General features: G+C 42.3%; 1 protein-coding gene and 1 long non-coding RNA gene across 2 annotated transcripts in view; one reads left to right on the forward strand and one right to left on the reverse strand.

Annotated features, from left to right (window-relative positions):
* Positions 1–17,377, reverse strand: part of C11H11orf80 (chromosome 11 C11orf80 homolog) — a 101,131-nt gene extending 83,754 nt beyond the window's left edge. Inside the window, exons 1-3 of the mRNA XM_044919307.1 lie at positions 17,261–17,377; positions 15,061–15,202; positions 8,811–8,864 (exon numbers count right to left, since the gene is read on the reverse strand). Of these exons, the coding sequence (XP_044775242.1) occupies positions 8,811–8,864; positions 15,061–15,202; positions 17,261–17,290 (226 nt within the window). The 5' untranslated portion in view covers positions 17,291–17,377. The remainder of the gene's footprint in view (positions 1–8,810; positions 8,865–15,060; positions 15,203–17,260) is intronic.
* An 871-nt stretch (positions 17,378–18,248) lies between these two features.
* Positions 18,249–20,414, forward strand: LOC110576023. The gene is made up of 3 exons (XR_002480048.1): positions 18,249–18,264; positions 18,529–18,594; positions 20,316–20,414. It is a non-coding gene; the product is annotated as an uncharacterized LOC110576023 (long non-coding RNA).
* Positions 20,415–20,731: the final 317 nt, after the last annotated feature.

Below are 20,731 nucleotides of genomic sequence, written 5' to 3' on the forward strand. Positions count from 1 at the left end.
GAGAAGTCCAGTATCAGGGTGCCAGCAATTCAGTTCCCAGTGAGAGCTCTCTTCATGGCTTGCAGACAGCTTCCTTCTCACTGTGTCCTCACATAGCTTTTCCTGGGTAGGTGCACTTGGGAGAGAGATTTTTCTTTCTTCCTCTTCTTATAAAACCACTAATTCCATCATAAAAGCCCCACCTTCATGACCTAATCTAACCCTGATTACTTCCCAAAGGCCTCATTTCCAAATACCCTTGCCCTGGGGATTAGCGCTTCGACATAAGAATTTTGGGAGGACACAAACATTCAATTCATCACATACATCTATTCAGGTCCTTCGCCTATTTTAAAATTAGTTGTCTTTTTATTGTTGAGTTGTAAAAGTTGTTTTGTACTCTGGATATTAGAATCCTATCAGATACATGATTTGGGCGCCGGGGTGGCTCAGTCGTTAAGCGCCTGCCTTCGGCTCAGGTCATGATCCCGGGGTCCTGGGATCGAGCCCCGCATCGGGCTCCCTGCTCGGCGGGGAGCCTGCTTCTCCCTCTCCCACTCCCTCTGCTTGTGTTCCCTCTCTCGCTGTGTCTCTGTCAAATAAATAAATAAAATCTTTAATTAAAAAAAAAATCCTATCAGATACATGATTTGAAAATATTTTCTCCCATTCTGTAGGTTGTCTTTTCTCTCTTTTTTTAAAGTTTTTTTTCCCCAGTTGTATTGAGGTACAATTGATATATAACAGTGTGTAAGGTTAAGATGTACAACCTGTAAATCTGATACTTATATGTCCCAAAAAGATTACTACCTTAGCCTGAGCTAACACTTCCATCACATCACATAATTACTGTCTTTTCACTTTCTTGATAGTGTTCTTTGAAATACAAAAGTTTTTAATATTGCTGAAGTCCAATTTATCTATTTTTCCTTTGGTTATTTGTGCTTTAAGTGTCCTATCTACAAAGATTTACACCTATATTTTCTTGTAAGAGTTTTATAGTTTTAGCTCTTATATCTAGGTTTTTGATCCATTTTGAGTTAACTATTATATATAGTGTCATATGACTTTTTTAAATGTGCTAAGTGGGTAACCATAAAGTCTACTCAGGAAATAATATTCAAAATGTCCTTTCTTCCCATACCAGCCAAATCACTGCCATAGGCTGCTAACATTGTCTGCTATGGAAATGAAAGGGATATGATAATCCAAGAGGCCAGAGTTGGAGCAGTAAGTGCCCAGTGGATTACACAATGAGGGATAACAACAGTTCAAGGATTTTAAGTCAAAGCAGGTACAATGCAGGCTAGCTCCCACTAACTACTGAATAAAAGCCACTTGCCTGCAGGATGAGCCAACTTCCAGGATCTCTGATGTTAAGAGCTCTCCTTTTCTTCTTCCTCTACCTACCCAACCTCAAAAGGAAGAGAAACATGTCAATGTTCATGTCCTTTCCATTTCCTTTCCCTTCACATCAAATCTTGAACATATTCTCAATAGTGAAGTATGATTAGATACATTTAACAGGGAAAAGAGTAAAGAAATATTTTGGAAGCAAAAGAAAACGAATTCATTTTTTTGAAGATTTTATTTTATTTTTTTAAGTAACCTCTACACCCAACATGGGGCTCAAACTCACATCCCTGAGATTGAGTCGCATGTTCCACAGACGGAGCTAGCCAGGCATCCTAACAAATTCATTTATCTTAACTTCTCTTGATCTTCAATCAATCTTCTCTTTATAAAATCTTGCCACGTGTTATGCAAATTTAGCAGCAAGAGACTGTTTAGGACATATCGAAGTTTGAGGATTAAATGTAGACTCAACAATGACCTAGGAGCCCACAAATTCTTCCCTTACTTCTAAATTTAATATATGAGGCTGAGGTAAAGCTCAGTTTCCTCACCTTGGAAAGAGAAATCGTGATAACACGTAAGTCTGACCTATCTCTGGAGAATGAATAAGATCATGTCTACAAAATGAGCTCCTGGGGAAAAAGTGTTAGATGAATACTGAGTCTTGGGGTGCCTGGGTGGCTCAGTCGTTAAGCAGTAGAGTACAAAGAGACAAACTAGACTATCGTAATCATAACCATACAACAATAGCACAGCTGTCTTCCCTACTTTCAAGGGCTACTATTCTTATCTGGTCTTCTGAAGGGAAAAAAAAGGGCTGTAAATTTTTTGACTTGGGAAAAACACTTGAACATGACTGGTTAAACTGTATTTTACAAAAGAGTTAAATTATGTCAATAAACATGGGAATGAGGAGGTGGTAATTAAAAAGATAAAGAAGAGGGGCACCTGGGTAGCTCAGTCGGTTAGGTGGCTGCCTTTGGCTCAGGTTGTGATCCCCTGGGATCGAGCCCCGCATCAGGCTCCTTGCTCAGCGGAGAGCCTGCTTCTCCCTCTCCCTCTGCCTGCCTCTCTGCCTGCTTGTACTCTCTCTCTCTGTCAAATAAATAAATAAAATCTTTAAAAAAAATAAAAAGATAAAAAAAAAATCACGGGGCACCTGGGTGGCTCAGTTGGTTAAGCAACTGCCTTCGGCTCAGGTCATGATCCTGGAGTCCCAGGATCGAGTCCCACATCGGGCTCCCTGCTCAGCGAGGAGCCTGCTTCTCCCTCTGACCCTACCCCCTCTCATGTACTCTCTCTCATTCTCACTCTCTCAAATAAATAAATAAATAAATCTTTAAAAAAAAAAAAAAGAAATCACAATAATATGAATGGAAGAAACAAGAAAGAAACAGCAAAACAGGGACCTATAAACATGGCCTTTTTCATATTCCCTCATCTTATCACTCTCTTCTACCTTTTCTTTTTTTTCTTTTCTTCACCAGAGTAAGGACATAATAGGTAGTAGCTTCTAGATCTGGACAAGAAGGACAAACTAAAACCATCACATTTTGCCAAATATTTATGATAGAAGCAGTTCTACATAAATGGATAAGTAGATATGTAAATGGATATAAAAATGAATTTCTATATAAATGGATAAGCACATCATGCAGAATAATAGTACATATATTAATATGAAGTAATGAGAATTTTTAAACACATAAGAATTTATATTAATGGACATCATCCTTCAAAGTACAGAAAGTATTCTGATTGACAAAAGACCTCACATCTGGTCTGAGGTGTCTTATCCTAATAAGCAACTGGGAGTCATTAAGTTAGGAACTTAAAAATATATTTAAATTCATTTATAACTGAATAAACAATAATTCTACATAATAAAAGGAGAATTAACAAAAATTCAATTAGATTAGATAATGGAGAAAAGAGAGGATGCCAAAAAAACCTCAAAATTTATAAGCCTGGAAAATTATGAATGTTTGTATCATTGAAAGAAATGGAGACATTACAGAGCAAGTTAGTTGCAAGAAAATGAAACCCATTTTAGATATGTTGCACCTATATTTCCACGGAACCTTTAAATGAATAGTTTAATTGACAATCAAAGCTGGAAACATGTTAGTGATAGAGAGGAAAAAAATCTCATCAGCATAGAAATGATATTAAAACTTTAAAAGTAGAAAAGCTATTTTAAGTAAATATAGAATAATAATACAGACGGGGCACCTGGGTGGCTCAGTTGGTTAAGTGACTGCCTTTGGCTCAGGTCATGATCCTGGAGTCCCAGGATCGAGTCCCGCATCGGGCTCCCTGCTCGGCAGGGAGTCTGCTTCTCCATCTGACCCTCCCCCCCTTCTTGTGTGCTCGCTCTCTCTCTCATTCTCGCTCTCTCAAATAAATAAATAAATAAAATCTTTAAAAAAATAATAATACAGAATAATGAATGGAAGAAAGGCATATTGGTAACTGAACTTTAAGGACTACCCTCTAGGTTACCAAAGAAGCACTTTGAATATACATACCTCCATTACAGTACTTATCAGATTATATTTTATTTACAGAGCTACCTCTCCCTATGACTTCCTGTGGCAAGTAGATGTTCAATTAAAGGTTTTTTTTGGATAAAAGAACAGTTAGGGGCGCCTGGGTGGCTCAGTCGTTAAGCGTCTGCCTTCGGCTCAGGTCATGATCCCAGCGTCCTGGGATCGAGTCCCACATCGGGCTCCCTGCTCTGCGGGAAGCCTGCTTCTTCCTCTCCCACTTCCCCTGCTTGTGTTCCTGCTCTCGCTATATCTCTCTCTGTCAAATAAATAAATAAAATCTTTAAAAAAAAAAAAAAAAGAACAGTTAGGAACCAGAGAAGAAAGTGAGCAAGAAAGAGAACATAAACCATTAGAGAAGAAGTAAAATGGGGAGATTACCTTGGTCACTATTTCTTAATCCAACATAAATAAAACACTCAAAAATAAGAGCCTGTTTGTATACAAATTGATCTGAAGTATTCCAGATCCAGAGAAAAAGTACCTTGATACAATCCTGATAGAATAGACTGAAAAGTAAAGAAAATCGAAGCTGGATGGCTCGACAACAGCACAGTTCTCCAAAGAGAGATCAGACCTTATTTTAGGCACTGAGAGATATCAACCAAGCAACGAAGAGAACAACATAGTTAAAGTGAATTCAGAGGCATACTATTAATTTTGTATAGATAAGTAATTTTTTTTAACATCTGGAAATCTGATGGTTAATGAGTCAGCCACCAGAGACTTCCTAATGAAGCTAATTAAACAGTGTAAAGATTTGTGAATGGACCAATTTAAAGCAGTTTGTTAATAATGTTACAGGAATGCTAAATAAATAACGATAGTAATAAAGGCATAATTAATGGTGCATAAACCAGGGAGCTAAGGGATTTAAATCTTAAACTTGGACAATTTCCTTTGTGAGTTTCAGTGAGTCATTTTGTTACTAATTAATAAAAATAAATAGCATTATTGACTGGAGGATAGTATTATGAGCCTGGAAAGTAGACAGGCTGAAGTTGGCTACTAAATGTGATTGACTATGATCAAATGACTCAATTTTTTTTAAAGATTTTATTTATTTATTTGACACAGAGAGAGAGATCACAAGTAGGCAGACAAGCAGGCAGAGGGAGAGGGAGAAGCAGGCTCCCCGCTGAGCAGGGAGCCTGATGTGGGGCTCGATCCCAGGACCCTGGGATCACGACCCGAGCCGAAGGCAGATGCTTAACTGACTGAGCCACCCAGGCACCCCTAAATGACTCAATTTTTATTGTGTACTTGATATGCAGTACTTCTTCTTTGTACAAAAAGTTAGCCACCTGCACCTTATCACAAGGATATAAAAAGAGATAAATATGCATAAAATTGCTGTGAGCTTTTAAAATAATTAAATTAAAACTAAGTTACCAGGGTGCCTGGGTGGCTCAGTCGTTAGCAGCTGTCTTCGGCTCAGGCCATGATCCCAGAGTCCTGGGATCAAGCCCCGCATAGGGCTGCCTGCTCAGTGGGAAGCCTGCTTCTCCCTCTCCCACTACCCCTGCTTGTGTTCTCTCTCTCTGTCGAATAAATAAATAAAATCTTTAAAAAAAAAACTAAGTTATCATGACACAAACTGTCTAAATTTTGTATTAGCATAACAAGTGGTTATGCCATAACCTAAATTCAATTCAATACATTCTCTCCAGGTATTAACAGTGATAATAAAACCATTCCCTTGTACCTGTATAGGTTTTCACCTTTTTCAAAGCATTTTCACAAATATTAATTGAAGAAATTGTATTATGTACGATCTGACCACTGACTGTACAAGCATGGTAAGTATAGGTTTATGTTTCAGGAAATATTCCTATCTCCTCCTTAGTGCTAATAATAACATACTCCCTGTTATTTATGTGGATTTTCACTTCTTTGAAAGCACTTTTACACATATTAACTAAAGCAGTGGCATTAGGAATGATCTTTCCATTCTTTGACCATCCAAAGGGCAGAATTCAAAAAGGAAGAGGACTAAAGATTGATAAATAGACTAGATGGTTTTGAGGCAGTCAACTCACCATTCTTAAAGCTGGACTCAGGTTTCCCAAAAGTCTTAGAATCAGAGCAAACTCTCCAGGACAATAAACTGATTCTCCCTTTCTTCTAGACATAGGCTTTGGGAGGCAGTAGAATTAAGTGATTAAAATATCTTAGGTATATGCATAAGGGGAGAAACCAAATCTGTCTTGATCATCTCTGTAACCCCTCCATGTCAAGCACAAGCCTCAGTGTATAGTTAATGCTCAATAAATCATCATGATGATTACCACAGGAAGAACATTCTAACCAAGCTCCCACAGAATATTTGTTATGGAGCTATTACTTTTCCTCCACAATTACTGCTTTCAAATGTGTGCACACCAAGAAGGACCTAAGATCGGGGGCCTGGGTGGCTCAGTCAGTTAAGTGTCTGCCTTCGGCTCAGGTCATGGTCCCAAGGTCCTGCGATTGAGCTCGCATCAGGCTCCCTGCTTGGTGGAGTCTGCTTATCCCTCTCCCTCTGCCCCTCCCCACATCCCGGTTTGTGCGCACTCTCACTCTCTCTCAAATAAATAAAATCTTTTTAAAAAATATTAGGATCACAGAGCAAAAAGCTGAGGTCCATTAAGAATCTAGGACACAAGGGCACCTGGGTGGCTCAGTCGGTTAAGGGTCTGACCCTCAGTTTCAGCTCAGGTCATGATCTCGGGGTCCTGAGATCTAGCCCTGTGTTGGGCAGTGCAGAGCCCACCTGTCCCTCTCCCTCTTCCCCTCCCTTACCTTCTCTCAAATGAATAAATAAATCTTTAAAAAAAAAATCCAGGATACAGACTACCAGAAAGTAGATTCAGAAGGCCAAGACAATTTCAAAGGCAAAGGGAAATATACCTGATGACCCTTAATTTAGCAAGCAAACACTTTTAAATCCCCATGCTTAAACTAAAAATTACTTCAGCAAACTGGTACAGCCGCTCTGGAAAACAGTATGGAGGTTCCTCAAAAAATTAAAAATAGAACTACCATATGATCCAACCACTGCACTACTAGGTATTTAGCCAAAGGATACAAAAATACTAATTTCAAAGGGATACATGCACCCCAGTGTTTAAAGCAGCATTATCTACAATAGCCAAATTATGGAAACAGCCCAAATGTCCACTGACTGATGAATGGCTACAGAAGTGTGTGTGTGTGTGTGTGTGTGTGTGTGTGTGTGTGTGTATAGGAGTATCACTCAGTCATAAAAAAGAATGAAATCTTGCCATTTGCAACAATGTGGATGGAACTAGAGAGTATTATGCTAAGCAAAATAAGTCAGAGAAACACCATATGATTTCACTCATATACAGAATTTAAGAAACAAATGAGCATAGGGGAAAAAAGAGAGTGAGGCAAACCAAGAAACAGACTGAAGAGAACAAGAAGAGAACACACTGATGGTTACCAGAGGGGAGGTGGGTGGCGGGGATGGGTAAAATAGGTGATAGGGCTTAAAGAGTATACTTGGTGGGGGGCACCTGGGTGGCTCAGTTGGTTAAGCGTCTGCCTTTGGCTCAGATCATGGTCCCAGGGTCCTGGGATCGAGGAGCCTGCTTCTCCCTCTCCCTCTGCCCTCCATTTGTGCTCTCTCTCTATCTCAAATAAATAAATAAATTCTTTAAAAAAAAAAAAAAAGAATGCACTTAGTGCAATGAGCACTGAGTGTTATATGTGAGTGCTGAATCATTAAATTGTACACCTGAAACTAGTATTACACTGTATGTTAACTGGAATTTAAATAAAAACTTAAACAAATAATAATTAAAAAATTAAAATTACTTCAAAAAAGAAGTTCCAAAAGGGAAAATTATTTCCTATATGTTTATGTCCCTAGGGTCACTCATCTTGTGAGTTGCAAAAATAGTTTCTTCTTTTTCTTTTATATGACCAAGATAAAGGAAGGTACTTTGGTTTATGCAGTAATTGGATTACTGGAAATGTGGATCTAAATAAAATTTTTAATTGACTGCCTTTTAAAAAGCACAAGGAACACTGCCATTTTTTAAAGTTCAATGGTTAAATAAATAAATAAATAGTCCAATGGTAATACATTTCATAAACATTTATAATATTACACTGCTCTAATGTAGTTTTTTTATTGTTTCCATATTTAACACACAGCACATTTGCACATTTTCTTAATGACAAATGTACAGTTTAAAAAAAAACACAATCTACTTATATTTTAAATTTAGTTGGATAAGGTTTCTTTTAAAAAATATTTTGTAAAATCTGTAAATTAACCACACATTAGGAAAAGACAGGGCCATTGGATAATTTACAAACCACACAACTATAGAAGATAAATATGAAAGCACAACACTTCCAGATCATTTTCATCTCCTTAAAATAATGTATGTCCTTTTGCTTAAGATTATTCTCAAGTCAAAGGAAAGAAGAATTAAAACCAAGGTCAACAAAAGCTCCTAAACCATAGCAACTTTGGCATGTGGAGTACAATATTAATACTAGCCAAAACAATTTACAGTAAAGCCTTCTCCACACATTATTTCTTTGAGGCAGATGGAAACAAATACTTTACCAATAATTTTATTTTATATCTGGGATATTTTGCCTGAGGTTGTACAGAGAGTATTCAGAGACACTATAGAGACCTAGGTATCTTGTTCATTCCTGTATCTATACAATTTTATAGATCGTCTTTCAGTAGGATTGCCAGATAAAATACAGGACAAAATACTGCATGGAACATACTTACACTACAATATTACTCATTGTTTATCTGAAATTAAAATTTAAGTGGGCATCCTATATTTTTATTTGCTAAATCTGGCAACACTATCGTTCGGTTTGTCTGTTTTAGAAAATACCAAATTCACTGCCAGGAAGAGACTTAATCTCATGAAAGTAGAGTAATTCTTTCTTTACCTTTTAGGAACTTCTTGAGAACCAAACCACCATAAATGCTTCCTGCAGAAGCAACTGTAAGAAACAGAACACAAAGAAATATTACAAACAATTAAACAGATTTTATCTAAAGAATCTAATGGAAGCCTAAAAACACTATTTATAGATACAAAACATAAAAAAGGTGACCACTCTGTAATGAGTTTACTAAAAATGGAGGCATCAAAGAAGCATTATGAGGCTACAACAACTCTCTGGCAGCAGATAACTTCTTGGAGATGAGAACTAAATGGCAAGTCTTTTTTTTTTTTTTTTTAATTTTATTTATTTATTTGAGAGAGAATGGGAGAGAGCACATGAGAGGGGGGAGGGTCAGAGGGAGAAACAGACTCCCTGCCGAGCAGGGAGCCCAATGCGGGACTCGATCCAGGGACTCCAGGATCATGACCTGAGCCAAAGGCAGTCGCCTAACCAACTGAGCCACCCAGGCGCCCGGCAAGTCTTTTCACCTACATCCAATACCAGGACTGCTTCTTTAGGTATTACTATTCCTGAGAGAAAAGGATTATAGGAAGACTGCAAACTGTAGCAAGTAATCAGAATATATCATGCCAATAACCCATATTCCAGTATAAGATTCAATTAAAAATTTTGGCCCTTCTTTTAAACAATTTACTCTCTAGTAGAAAATATTAGACTATCAGGTAAGAATTCTTCATATCTAGAGTTCTAACTCTGAACATCAGAACATTTAGACCAACAATATTTTTCTTAAAAATTTTTTGGGCGCCTGGGTGGCTCAGTCAGTTAAGCGTCTGCCTTCGGCTCAGGTCATGATCCCGGGGTCCTGGGATCGAGTCCCGCATCGGGCTCCCTGCTCTGCGGGGAGCCTGCTTCTCCCTCTCCCACTCCCCCTGCTTGTGTTCCCTCTCTCGCTGTATCTCTCTCTGTTAAATAAATAAATAAAATCTTTAAAAAAAAAAAAATTTTTTTTTAAGTAAACTCTACCCCCAACGTGGGGCTCAAACTCACAACCCTGAGATCAAGAGTCACATGCTCAACTGAGCCAGCCAGGTGCCCCTAGAGCAATGATTCTTCAGGGAAAGAGGGTGAGGAAGGAAGCAGGCACCTAAGAGGGAAAAAAGATCAGAACCACCTGGAGACTTTTTCTAAATTGAACATCTCTCCCCCAGAGGGTTAACCCACAGTTAAGAATCTAAGAATCACTGCCATAGGAATCAGTGAAAATGTGTCTCTCTCTCTCTCTCTCTAGAAATGTGTATTCCTCCGGCAGGGGGAAAAGGTTGAGAATAACTGAACTACAGTGAGAGGCAACACCATTCTCTAAATGTGTGCTGTCCAAATACAGTAGCCACTTGATACATGTGGCTATTTAAATTTAGCTAAATTAAATTAAATTAAAAATAAGACTCCTCAGTCACACTAACCATATTTCAAGTGGTCATTAGCCAAGTGTGGGTAACGGCTACTGTACTGAACAGCACAGGTAGAGAACATTTCTATCATCACAAAAAGTTCTACTGAAATGCAATGAGAGCAGGGCTTTACATTTCCAGATTTTGAATGATTCTAGACAAATGGTATTTCAAAAGGCCTGAGCCCAAGTAACACAGAATATTCAATAAAAGACAATCATCTTGGGTGACTGGGTGGTTCAGTCAGTTAAGTGTCTGCCTTCAGCTCAGGTCATGATCCCAGGATCCTGGGATGCAGCCCCACATGAGCTTGCTTCTCCCTCTCCCTCTGCCGCTCCCCGTGTTTGTGCTCTGTCAAATAAATAAGTAAAGTCTTAAAAAAAAGACAATCATCTTTTTCTTAACATTCCTCACAGGCATACACTGGTTCTAACTTAAGGAGAGTGGGTCACTGGGACAGGGATGGCAGGTGGTAGCAGGCCTACACTAGTGATTAGTGAGGAATTGAACGTTAATAAGAAAAAAAATACAACCTATATATCTCACAGTGTGTCCATGATGTTTCTCAATTATGTATGTCACACTGTTTCCTCATACATCCTTTTTTAATTTTAACAAGTACCATATCAACAATTGTTGAGGGTCGCCTGGGTGGCTCAATCATTAGGCATCTGCCTTTGGCTCGGGTCATGATCCCAGGGTCCTGGGATCAAGCCCCGCATCGGGCTCCCTGCTCCGCGGGAAGCCTGCTTCTCCCTCTCCCACTCCCCCTGCTTCTGTTCCTGCTCTCACTATCTCTCTCTCTTTCAAATAAATGAAAAAAATCTTTAAAAAAACAAAAAAATTGTTGAAAATGGGTCACTTTTGGTGAACATACTCAGCAATTATCCTGCCTGCTCCACACCTCTTCCAGCCCCCAATTTTTAGCTATACTTCTAATGTCTCTGTACTAAAGTAATAAAGTGCTATCCTTCAAACACAAAGATAACAGTAAAGACTTATTTGTAAAACATTATTTTTAAAGCAACAGCATTCCCCAAAATTCCCTCTAAAGAACAGAAGATGTGGGCGCCTGGGTGGCTCAGTTGGTTAAGCGACTGCCTTCGGCTCAGGTCATGATCCTGGAGTCCCGGGATCGAGTCCCCCATCGGGCTCCCTGCTCGGCAGGGAGTCTGCTTCTCCCTCTGACCCTCCTCCCTCTCATGCTCTCTGTCTCTCATTCTCTCTGTCTCAAATAAATAAATAGAATCTTTAAAAAAAAAAAAAAAGAAGATGATATTTAAAAAAAAAAAAAAAGGGGGGGGGGGCGCCTGGGTGGCTCAGTCATTAAGCGTCTGCCTTCGGCTCAGGTTATGATCCCAGGGTCCTGGGTTTGAGCCCCATATCGGGCTTCCTCCTCAGCAGGAAGCCTGCTTCTCCCTCTCCCACTCCCCCTGCTTGTGTTCCCTCTCTCGCTGCACCTCTCTCTGTCAAATAAATAAACAAAATCTTTAAAAAAAAAAAAAAAGGCTACATGAAGACACAGACACAGATAAACACAGAGGGAGACTATCCCATGAAGGTAGCGGCAGAGATTGGAGTGATATGCCTACAAGCCAACACCAAGAGCTTGCTGGCAACTACTAGAGGCAAAGAGAGAGGCATGGAATAGATTCCTCCCTCAGAGTCTCCAGAAGGAACCAACCCTACTTAGACCTTGATTTTGGACTCTGGCCTCCATACCTGTGAGGGAATAAATTTACGTTTGTGGTACTTTGTTATAGCAGCCCTAGATAACTAATACATTGTTTTTCATCATCAGAGATTTCAGACCAACCACATCACTTCATACTTTCAAGTAAAGACGGCAGACTGAGGGGCACCTGAGTGGTGTAGTTTGTTAGGCATCAGACTCTTGGTTTCAGCTCAGGTCATGATCCTGATCAGGGTCATGAGACTGAGCCCTGTTTGGGGCTCCGGGCTAGGCGTGGAGCCTGTTTCAGATTCTTTCTCTCTCTCTCTCTCTCTCTCTCTGCCCTTCCCCCACTAGCTCTCTCTCTAACTCCTGTCTCTAAAATAAATAAATAAATCTTTAAAAAAAAAAAAAAGATGGCAGATCGAACATACCCATTATTTTTATTACCTCCTGAAATTGCAATAAAACAATAAAAGGGGTATTTTTTAGAGGAATAAACCCACAAGGACAGATTAGAGACAAAGATGATGATAGTAAAATTCTAGAAACTGAAAAGCAGAAGGACTAGTAGGTTGGATTCAGGGGACCTTAGAAATTGAATTATAATCCAGAAAAGGGAAAGGCCAAGAAACAATCCAAATGATGCAACAAAATCCCCCAAAGACTCAGGAATGGTAGAATCAGGAACTTTTGGAATTAGAGGTGGGGTGGGAGCTAAAATAAGGAGAGTCAGTTGGAAAAATGAATTTAAGTAGTAGTTGGGTAGGGGCGCCTGAGTGGCTCAGTCGTTAAAGCATCTGCCTTTGGCTCGGGTCATGATCCCAGGGTCCTGGGATCGAGCCCCACATCAGGCTCCCTGCTCAGCAGGAAGCCTGCTGCTCCCTCTCACACTCCCCCTGCTTGTGTTCCCTCACTCACTGTCTCTCTTTGTCAAATAAATAAATAAAATCTTAAAAAAAAAAAAAAAAGTAGTCGGGTCTTTAGATTCTTTCCTCCACTCAGCATTCTAGGGACTGAGCCTTCCTAACCTTGGCAGGGGGTGGGGGAAGGGTTATTCTTTGAAAAGGAAGAAGCATGGGTTTTTGAGTTGAGGACCAAAGTTGTATTAAAAATAATTGGCCTGAGGGCGCCTGGGTGGCTCAGTTAACCGGTTAAGCGACTGCCTTCGGCTCAGGTCATGATCCTGGAGTCCTGGGATCGAGTCCCACATCAGGCTCCCTGCTCAGCAGGGAGCCTGCTTCTCCCTCTGACCCTCCTCCCTCTCATGCTCTCTGTCTCTCATTGTCTCTCTCGCAAATAAAGTCTTAAATAAAATAAAATAAAATAAAATAAATAATTGGCCTGAATGAACATAAAGACTGAATGCTGAGCTATCTCTCTTACCCCTCCATCCCAGAACACTCGCAATCTGGCTTTTTCTCTACCTGGTGAGAGGCTATGAATTTACAAATAGAAAAGTCTGGCAGAACACTTTTGAACGTTAATTAACAATTATCTCAAGGGATGAAATGACTAGAAAGTCTCACTTTCCATAAATATATGTCTGTAATGTTCAAATGTTTTATGATAAACATGTATCAACCTTCCTTCTACCAAAAAATTATGAAAATTATTACATGAAGATCAGAGACAATAAAAACAATAAAGAGAAGAGAAAGGCCCCTATATTTCATATGGGCTGAACAAATCCATTAGGTTCAAAATGCCTATGGAATTGGGTTTCTTGCTAAAAGCTACTATGGCTCAAGTCCTCCGCTTTGAGTGAAATGCATCCTGCTACCTTGACCAGTTTATTGGATTAGAATCAATGCATAAATGCATAAATGCATAAACTAACACAACCATATACAGACCAGCATCACCCTAGCCATCTACCTAACCAAAACTCTCTTATGAACTGTGGGAACTCTGTCCAGTCAGAATGGAGTTCACGCACGGTAACAGCAAACCAACCTGTCATATCTCTCTCAAGGATGTTTAATGCTAGGTACCCAAAGAGAAGACATGGCTTTCCAGTTCAGTGACACAATGTCTTGTAGAGCCTAAAGTACTATTCAGTCTCAGCTGGGACTCAGGATGACTCCTGTAAGGCTGACAGAACAACTTCATCCCAAAGTATCCTTCAGTAAACTTACAGACACACACATACACACTCTCTTCTCTATCACACACACACAACCAAACAAAAAAGTTATCACTTCAAAAGTTCAAGAAAGTTAGTTGTTGGGGCGCCTGGGTGGCTCAGTTGGTTAAGCCTCTGCCTTTGGCTCAGGCCATGATCGCGGGGTCCTGGGATCAAGCCCCACATCAGGCTCCCCACTTAGTGGGGAGCCTGCTTCTCCCTCTCCTCCCTACCCATGCTCTCTCTCACTATCTCTGTCTCACTCTCCTAAATAAATAAATGGAATCTTTAAAAAAAAAAAAAGAGGGGGCGCCTGGGTGGCTCAGTTGGTTAGGCGACTGCCTTCGGCTCAGGTCATGATCCTGGAGTCCCTGGATCGAGTCCTGCATCGGGCTCCCTGCTCGGCGGGGAGCCTGCTTCTCCCTCTGACCCTGCCCCCTCTCATGTGCTCTCTGTCTCTCTCATTCTCTCTGTCTCAAATAAATAAATAAAATCTTAAAAAAAAAAAAAGAGTTCGTTCTTCCAGGGACACTCAATGCATCAGCTTTCCCTCAAGAGTGTAGGCAGAAACAATGAGAGAATTAAAGCCAAATGGAAAAGATTTTCAAACTAACTTCAAGTTAGAATTATGAAAGTATGCACCATTTATCATTTTTTTCTTTTCTTTTTCCTTTAATTTTTGGCTCTCTTCCAACTATCAAAGGCTGGACATGGAAAAGGAGATAAAATTCAATGTAATATAATTCTGCTGTGAAAGAGGAGGTTAAAACCAAGAGCAAGAAGGAGATTGTTTCTGAGAATTCTTAAGCCAGTAAAATAAATAATCCTCTGATGTCATTGTATTCACCTTTCCTGTAGAACACATTTGTAAATCTATCACCAGATACTTTATTGCATAATTATTTAATTTTTTTAACTATGGAATAACCCCGGAGTGATAACATGATAAAAGATTATGACTAACTTAAATTTTTAAATTAACTATAACAAATCATAACAAAACAAAGACAGAAAATCAATATTTGTTCCTCTACTTACTAGTTGTTACACAATGAAGAGTATTTGCCTGATGCTTAGAATTTAATGCTTCCATGGAAATCACTAGCTGTCCTTCTAGCAATGCTCCCTTTGATGTTCCTGCTGTTTCACACTTCCAGTGAATTATTAAATATTTCAAAATCTGAAAAGGGCACAATTCAAAGAAAACAAATCTTTAGAAATCATGGCAATATCAAATTTAGATGATAGTATACAATTCTAATTTCTAAAAAATAATATTCTTGCTTGCAAAATGTCAGATTTACATTTTGTTCAGAACAAAGCATTGTGTCTACACAGAAGAAATAACCAGAAAAGTGACATAAGAAAGGAGACATGGGAAATTAACACAATGCCCAACAAGACAGGAAATGGAGACAATAAATTGCTTTATTCAAAGGGTAAGTTCATCCGGAAATAATAATTTGGAAAAATTAAGTGGGAGTTTGTTTTTCCGGTTTCTTTTTTTCTCCCCAAGTAAAAACCAATAGGAAGATTATGAATAAGACTGGCATCTGGCTATGAATCATCTTTACCTTTCATTAAATCATCATTTCTGAGGATCAGAATATAGTTAAGAGCACTGGCTTTGGAGGCAGATGCCTGGGTTGGATCTCTGATGTGCCATGTGATCTTGGGCAAGTTATTTAACTCCTCTCTACCTAAGCTTCCTCATTTACCAAAATGAGGACAAAACCACCAGTTATGGCTGCTGTGAAATGTAAACAAAATAAGAGCAAAGTGCTTAACACAGTGCCTTGAAAATAGTAAATGCTTAATAGACATTAGCTTTTATTTCGAGTAAGTTCATCTGCAGTGAAGACTGCACACAATATTTTAAGTTTTAAGGTTCCAAGATGTCTAGATAAAACATTTAATCTTGATGAGACAAATTTAAAATATACTGTATTTAATTCCATTATTTACGAAAGTACACTCTCACTTCCACACTAAGGTACCACAGGGAAAATTACTACCCCTTTTCTTAAAGGCAAAGAGATCTCATCTCAGTAAGAGAACTTGGGAATGATGATCCTAATGTGTACGAGAGTTTATAAAAATGGTTTCCAGGCGTTCCTACAATCTAACACTTTCCTTCACACATCCTCTGACGCAGTGTGCTCCCCTCTGTTAAGACTTTCCAGCAGTGTCTTTGGGTGCCTGGGTGGCTCAGTTGGTTAAGCAACTGCCTTCGGCTCAGGTCATGATCCTGGAGTCCCGGGATCGAGTCCCGCATCGGGCTCCCTGCTCAGCGAGGAGCCTGCTTCTCCCTCTGACCCTCCCCCCTCTCATGTACTCTCTCTCATTCTCGCTCTCTCAAATAAATAAATAAATCTTAAAAAAAAAAAAAAAAAAAGACTTTCCAGCAGTGTCTTTTTCCGTGAGAGAGCAGTTGGGAAAAGAAGACTGGCTTGGAGTGGGAAGTTCTGGGTTCTAGCCTAGCGTCTGTCGTCTGTAAAATCGAATCCTCCAACTTTGAGGATAATGAAGGAGGCAAGAGGACCGTCAGGTCAACCCCGTCTGGCCTGTGGTTCTGTTCTGTCTAGTCCCCCTTACAAAACCAGTGGCGAAGAATTCGATCAGGGGGCGGCTGTGAGGGTGCTGCCACGGCTGAACCCACGTGGCGTGGCGGCGCCGGGCGATCCGCCCCACCCTCCAGGGCACGAAGGTTCTCCGGGCCGCGGGGTGGTCGGAGCTCAGGGAGGCCTCTGCACCACAGCCATCCACCACCCGACTGCTCGGGGGCCCGACCCAGGAATGCGCCCCACACCGTGGCCCACCGGCCGGCTGCACACGACTCTCCCTCACGCCCACTTCGCCCGCACTGGTCGCGCCTTCCGCCCGGGGCTGCCCATTCGTCCTTCCTGCGCGCCCCCTCGGCCCGCGAGGACCCCCCTCCCCCGGCCAGTCTCCGGGCCCTAACCTGGTCCGCTAACGCCTGGCAAACACTTGCGCCTCCGGGGCCTCAGTTTTCTGGGCTGCCAGGTGGGGTGTCCCCCCAACTGAGGGAATGGTTCCACACTGCCCAAGCGCTCCCTCATCTGCTCCTCACAGCCCCGTGTGGGGCCGGCGGGCTTTCACCGAAGCACCTCATTCCCACCTCAGGCACCGCCTGACCCCTCGGCCCAAACTTCGCGGTCCCCTCACAAAACCCTTCCCAGAGTGTCCGCCTCCGTTTTCTCTCCCTCCCCGGCATCACCTCGCAGACTGCCACAGCAGTGCACTCCATGACGCGGAGGCAGCAGCAGCGACGCCCACCGCCTGCTGCCCGCCGGGACGTCGACCTCCCCCGGCGCCCACGCCCGGTCGCTCGGCGTTCTTCCCGCCCGCGCGCGCCCGCCCCGCCCACCGGCCCGCCGCGCTTGCGCACTTCGCGCCGCGCCGCCCTCAGGCGGCGAACCGCTGGGGCTTGCCAAGAGCGGTGGGGAGATGCGGGGAGCCGCGAGGGCCCGTGGGCGGGCCGTCGGGCTGGGGAGAACCCGCGGGTGGCGACTGAAGCTCGAGGCGGGCGAGAATGAAGCCAGGCCAAGACTCTCCTTCCTCCGGAAAGGGACTTTCCCACGGTCCCGCCGAAGTGCAGCCCTCAGCCGGGAGAAGCTGCTGGGGCCCGGTGCAGGATCCCCAAGCCGGTTCTTGGCTCCCAAGCGGCCTCACCTCCTGCGGGGGCTGCCCCAAATGCTCTAGGCCAACCTCTGCTTCCCAGATTTAGCAAATAAAAATACAGAACGGCCAGTTAAAATTGAATTTCGGATTTAAAAAAAAAAATTTTTTTTAAGCACACATATATCCCATGAAATATTGGGGACATACGTATATTAAAAAATCATTCATTCATCTGAAATTCAAACCTGGGCGTCCTGTATTTTATCTGCTAACCTGCCCCAAGCATGTCCCCAGCCCAATCCCAAGGTGCCTCAGGGGTCAGCCTTAGGCAGGACCTGGAACCCCCTCCCCCGCCAGGGAATAGGCCCCGCCCCACGTTTGGCTCTGCACTAGATATGCCAACGGCAGGAGCTGGCTTTCCTGGGCTCCAGCTGAAAGGACAAGCTCTGGGGTTTTCAGAGGGTGTTCCCAGCTAGAAGGAAGGTATTACTCCAGACCAGCTGCTGGACTCCGGGCAGGTTCAGGGAGGGACGAGGTGAGCGGGGCTTGAGCCCAAACTACTAATCTGGCAGCTGGTTCCTCAGGCAGCTGAAAGAACAGGTGAGAGAGATTCCTGTGTGGCAAAGAGTTGCCCGAGGAGAAGCGTTGGACAGGGTGTTAGCTGCTTTCCTTCAGGGGAAATTCTTCCACCCCAGCTCCAAGAAGCCAGGATTGGACAGAACAGATGGGGGGCTGGCAGAGTGCCCATCCAGTAGACAGCCTTGGTGCTACTCCAAAGAACATGTCTGCTGAGACCTGAATCATAGCCTTGGCCAGTCCATGCTCAGCACCGTTGACCACCCTCTCCATCTCATTTGCTCACAGGTAGACCTACTGGAGAAAGGTGGCTTTTATTTCTGGAAAATTCATCATAAAACCATCTCAGACTTGGTAAGAGAGCTGGCATTTGGGGAATCATTGGAGCCTGCTTCTCCCTTTCACTTGCTTCTCTCTCCAGTGTTCCTTTAGGCAAAGGAGTTGCCAAGGAGAAGGGAGCTCACATTTATGAGTATTCGACTGCGTGTTGTCCAACCACTGGCTCTTTACACAAGTTTTTTTCACTCTCACAAGTATCTTGTGAGATACTTGTTATCCTCACTATATTCACTATCCGTCAGTGAGGAACCAAGGCGCTGAGGATGGCTCTTCAAAGTATTTCCCATAGAGAGTTCTGGCTCAGCAGGAAATGCCCCACCTTGAGAGTGGCATTGGAAATGAAGGGTGGAGGAACAGTTGCCAATGCAGAAGTACTTCAGATGAGCTGGTTGTCCTGGCTTCCAGCCCTTGGCCTTGGAGTGAGACTCAGGGATGAACATGCAGTGGAACACCCAGCACCATCCTAGAGTCAGAGGAGGCGTGACACAGGCCAAGGACAGAGCCACCTTCCATACTGGATGTAGACAGAAGTGAGGAAGGGAGCCTTTGATATGAGGACTGCCATCAGGACTTCCATAGTATAAACCCTTGCAGTTAGGCAAGCTTGTTTTGTTTTGTTTTGTTTTTTTAAGGTAGGCTCCATGCCCAACATGGGCCTTGAACTCATAACCTTGAGATCAAGAGTCCCATCCTCAACTGACAGAGCTAGCCAGGTGCTCCTTTTAGGCAAGGTTTGATGCAGGCTTGACATTTGGTGGGCATCTACTCTGTGCTAAGTGGTCTTCACTTTTTCTTATTTATATTAAGTAATCCTCCCAACATTGTATGGAAGGTATTATCATTGTTTTATAAAAAATGAAGGTGAGGGGCGCCTGGGTGGCTCAGTTGGTTAAGCGACTGCCTTCGGCTCAGGTCATGATCCTGGAGTCCCGGGATCGAGTCCCGCATCGGGCTCCCTGCTCGGCAGGGAGCCTGCTTCTCCCTCTGACCCTCCCCCCTCTCATGTGCTCTCTCTCTCTCATTCTCTCTGTCTCAAATAAATAAATAAAAACCTTTAAAATAAATTTAAAAAAAAATGAAGGTGAGGTTTCAAGAAGAGGTTGTATGACAGTGAGTTGTACATGGTAGGGCCAGAATCTGAAACAAACAACATCTCTTAACACCTCTTTCCACCCCCCTACAGCTACCCAGTTCGTCTCCCACCTGGATGTGATTGCTTGTCTCAGAGTTCTGTAGTATGGAAACATTAACATTACCATGAAAAGCCAGTCCCTCCATTCAAAAACTAAGGAGCCAATGAACTCAGATGCCCTTCTCTCCCACAAACTAGGGTTTGAATGAGCCACAGCTCCCAACCCTTCCCCAACCCATCAATGGGTGCCTCCATCCTGTTTGGGGTCTAGTAACTAATATACTATTGGATTCCACATTATTAAAATTGTTTTTACTCAGACCCCATCCTCAGAGCTATAGAATGTCAGAGTCAGAAGGGGCTGTAGAGGTTATCAATTATCTTCAATAGATGAAGAAATTTGAGGTCCAAAGAAATTGACTTGCCCAAGATTAAGTTCACCTTAGTCAACCAGGTCAGCCAAGGAGATTTTGGAAACTGCTCTGGACATTTTCAGCCCTGGTGTTCAGGGTCTTATTATCAGTGTCTTCAGGGGGGTCAGTTATCCCCAGTCCTTACACTTAGTGGCATATTAATTCTGCTTGTGTTTCTTCACCCACCTCAGCATTTGGAAGAGTGCTGCATGTCTGCTTTGAACATCCTGTTTATTCTGAGGAGAAATCCCCTGTCTGGATAGAAGAGACCCCATCTAAAGAGCCCAGATTGATTCTGACCCAAACCCAAGGATTTAAGTGGAACCAAGAACATCCTAAGAAATGCTGCCAGGTGAACAGTGACATTTGAGGAACTGCTGAGCTGTCTTTCCCTTTTGAATATGCCCTCTCTGTGTATATCATTCCTAGACACCTCTTAGGTCTACCTTGCTCTCAGTCTCCCCTAAAGCATTCAAAGGCCCTGAAGAGATTGACCATAGGAACTTAAGTGGAAAATATCCCTGTAGTCCCCCTTATGAGGCTAATGCAAAACTAAATCCATTTGAGAAGTTTCTTTTCCCCTGGGAAACAATTAAAAGAGGCTGTT

The sequence above is a fragment of the Neomonachus schauinslandi genome, chromosome 11, assembly GCF_002201575.2.
Source record: "Neomonachus schauinslandi chromosome 11, ASM220157v2, whole genome shotgun sequence".
Lineage (NCBI taxonomy): Eukaryota > Metazoa > Chordata > Mammalia > Carnivora > Phocidae > Neomonachus > Neomonachus schauinslandi.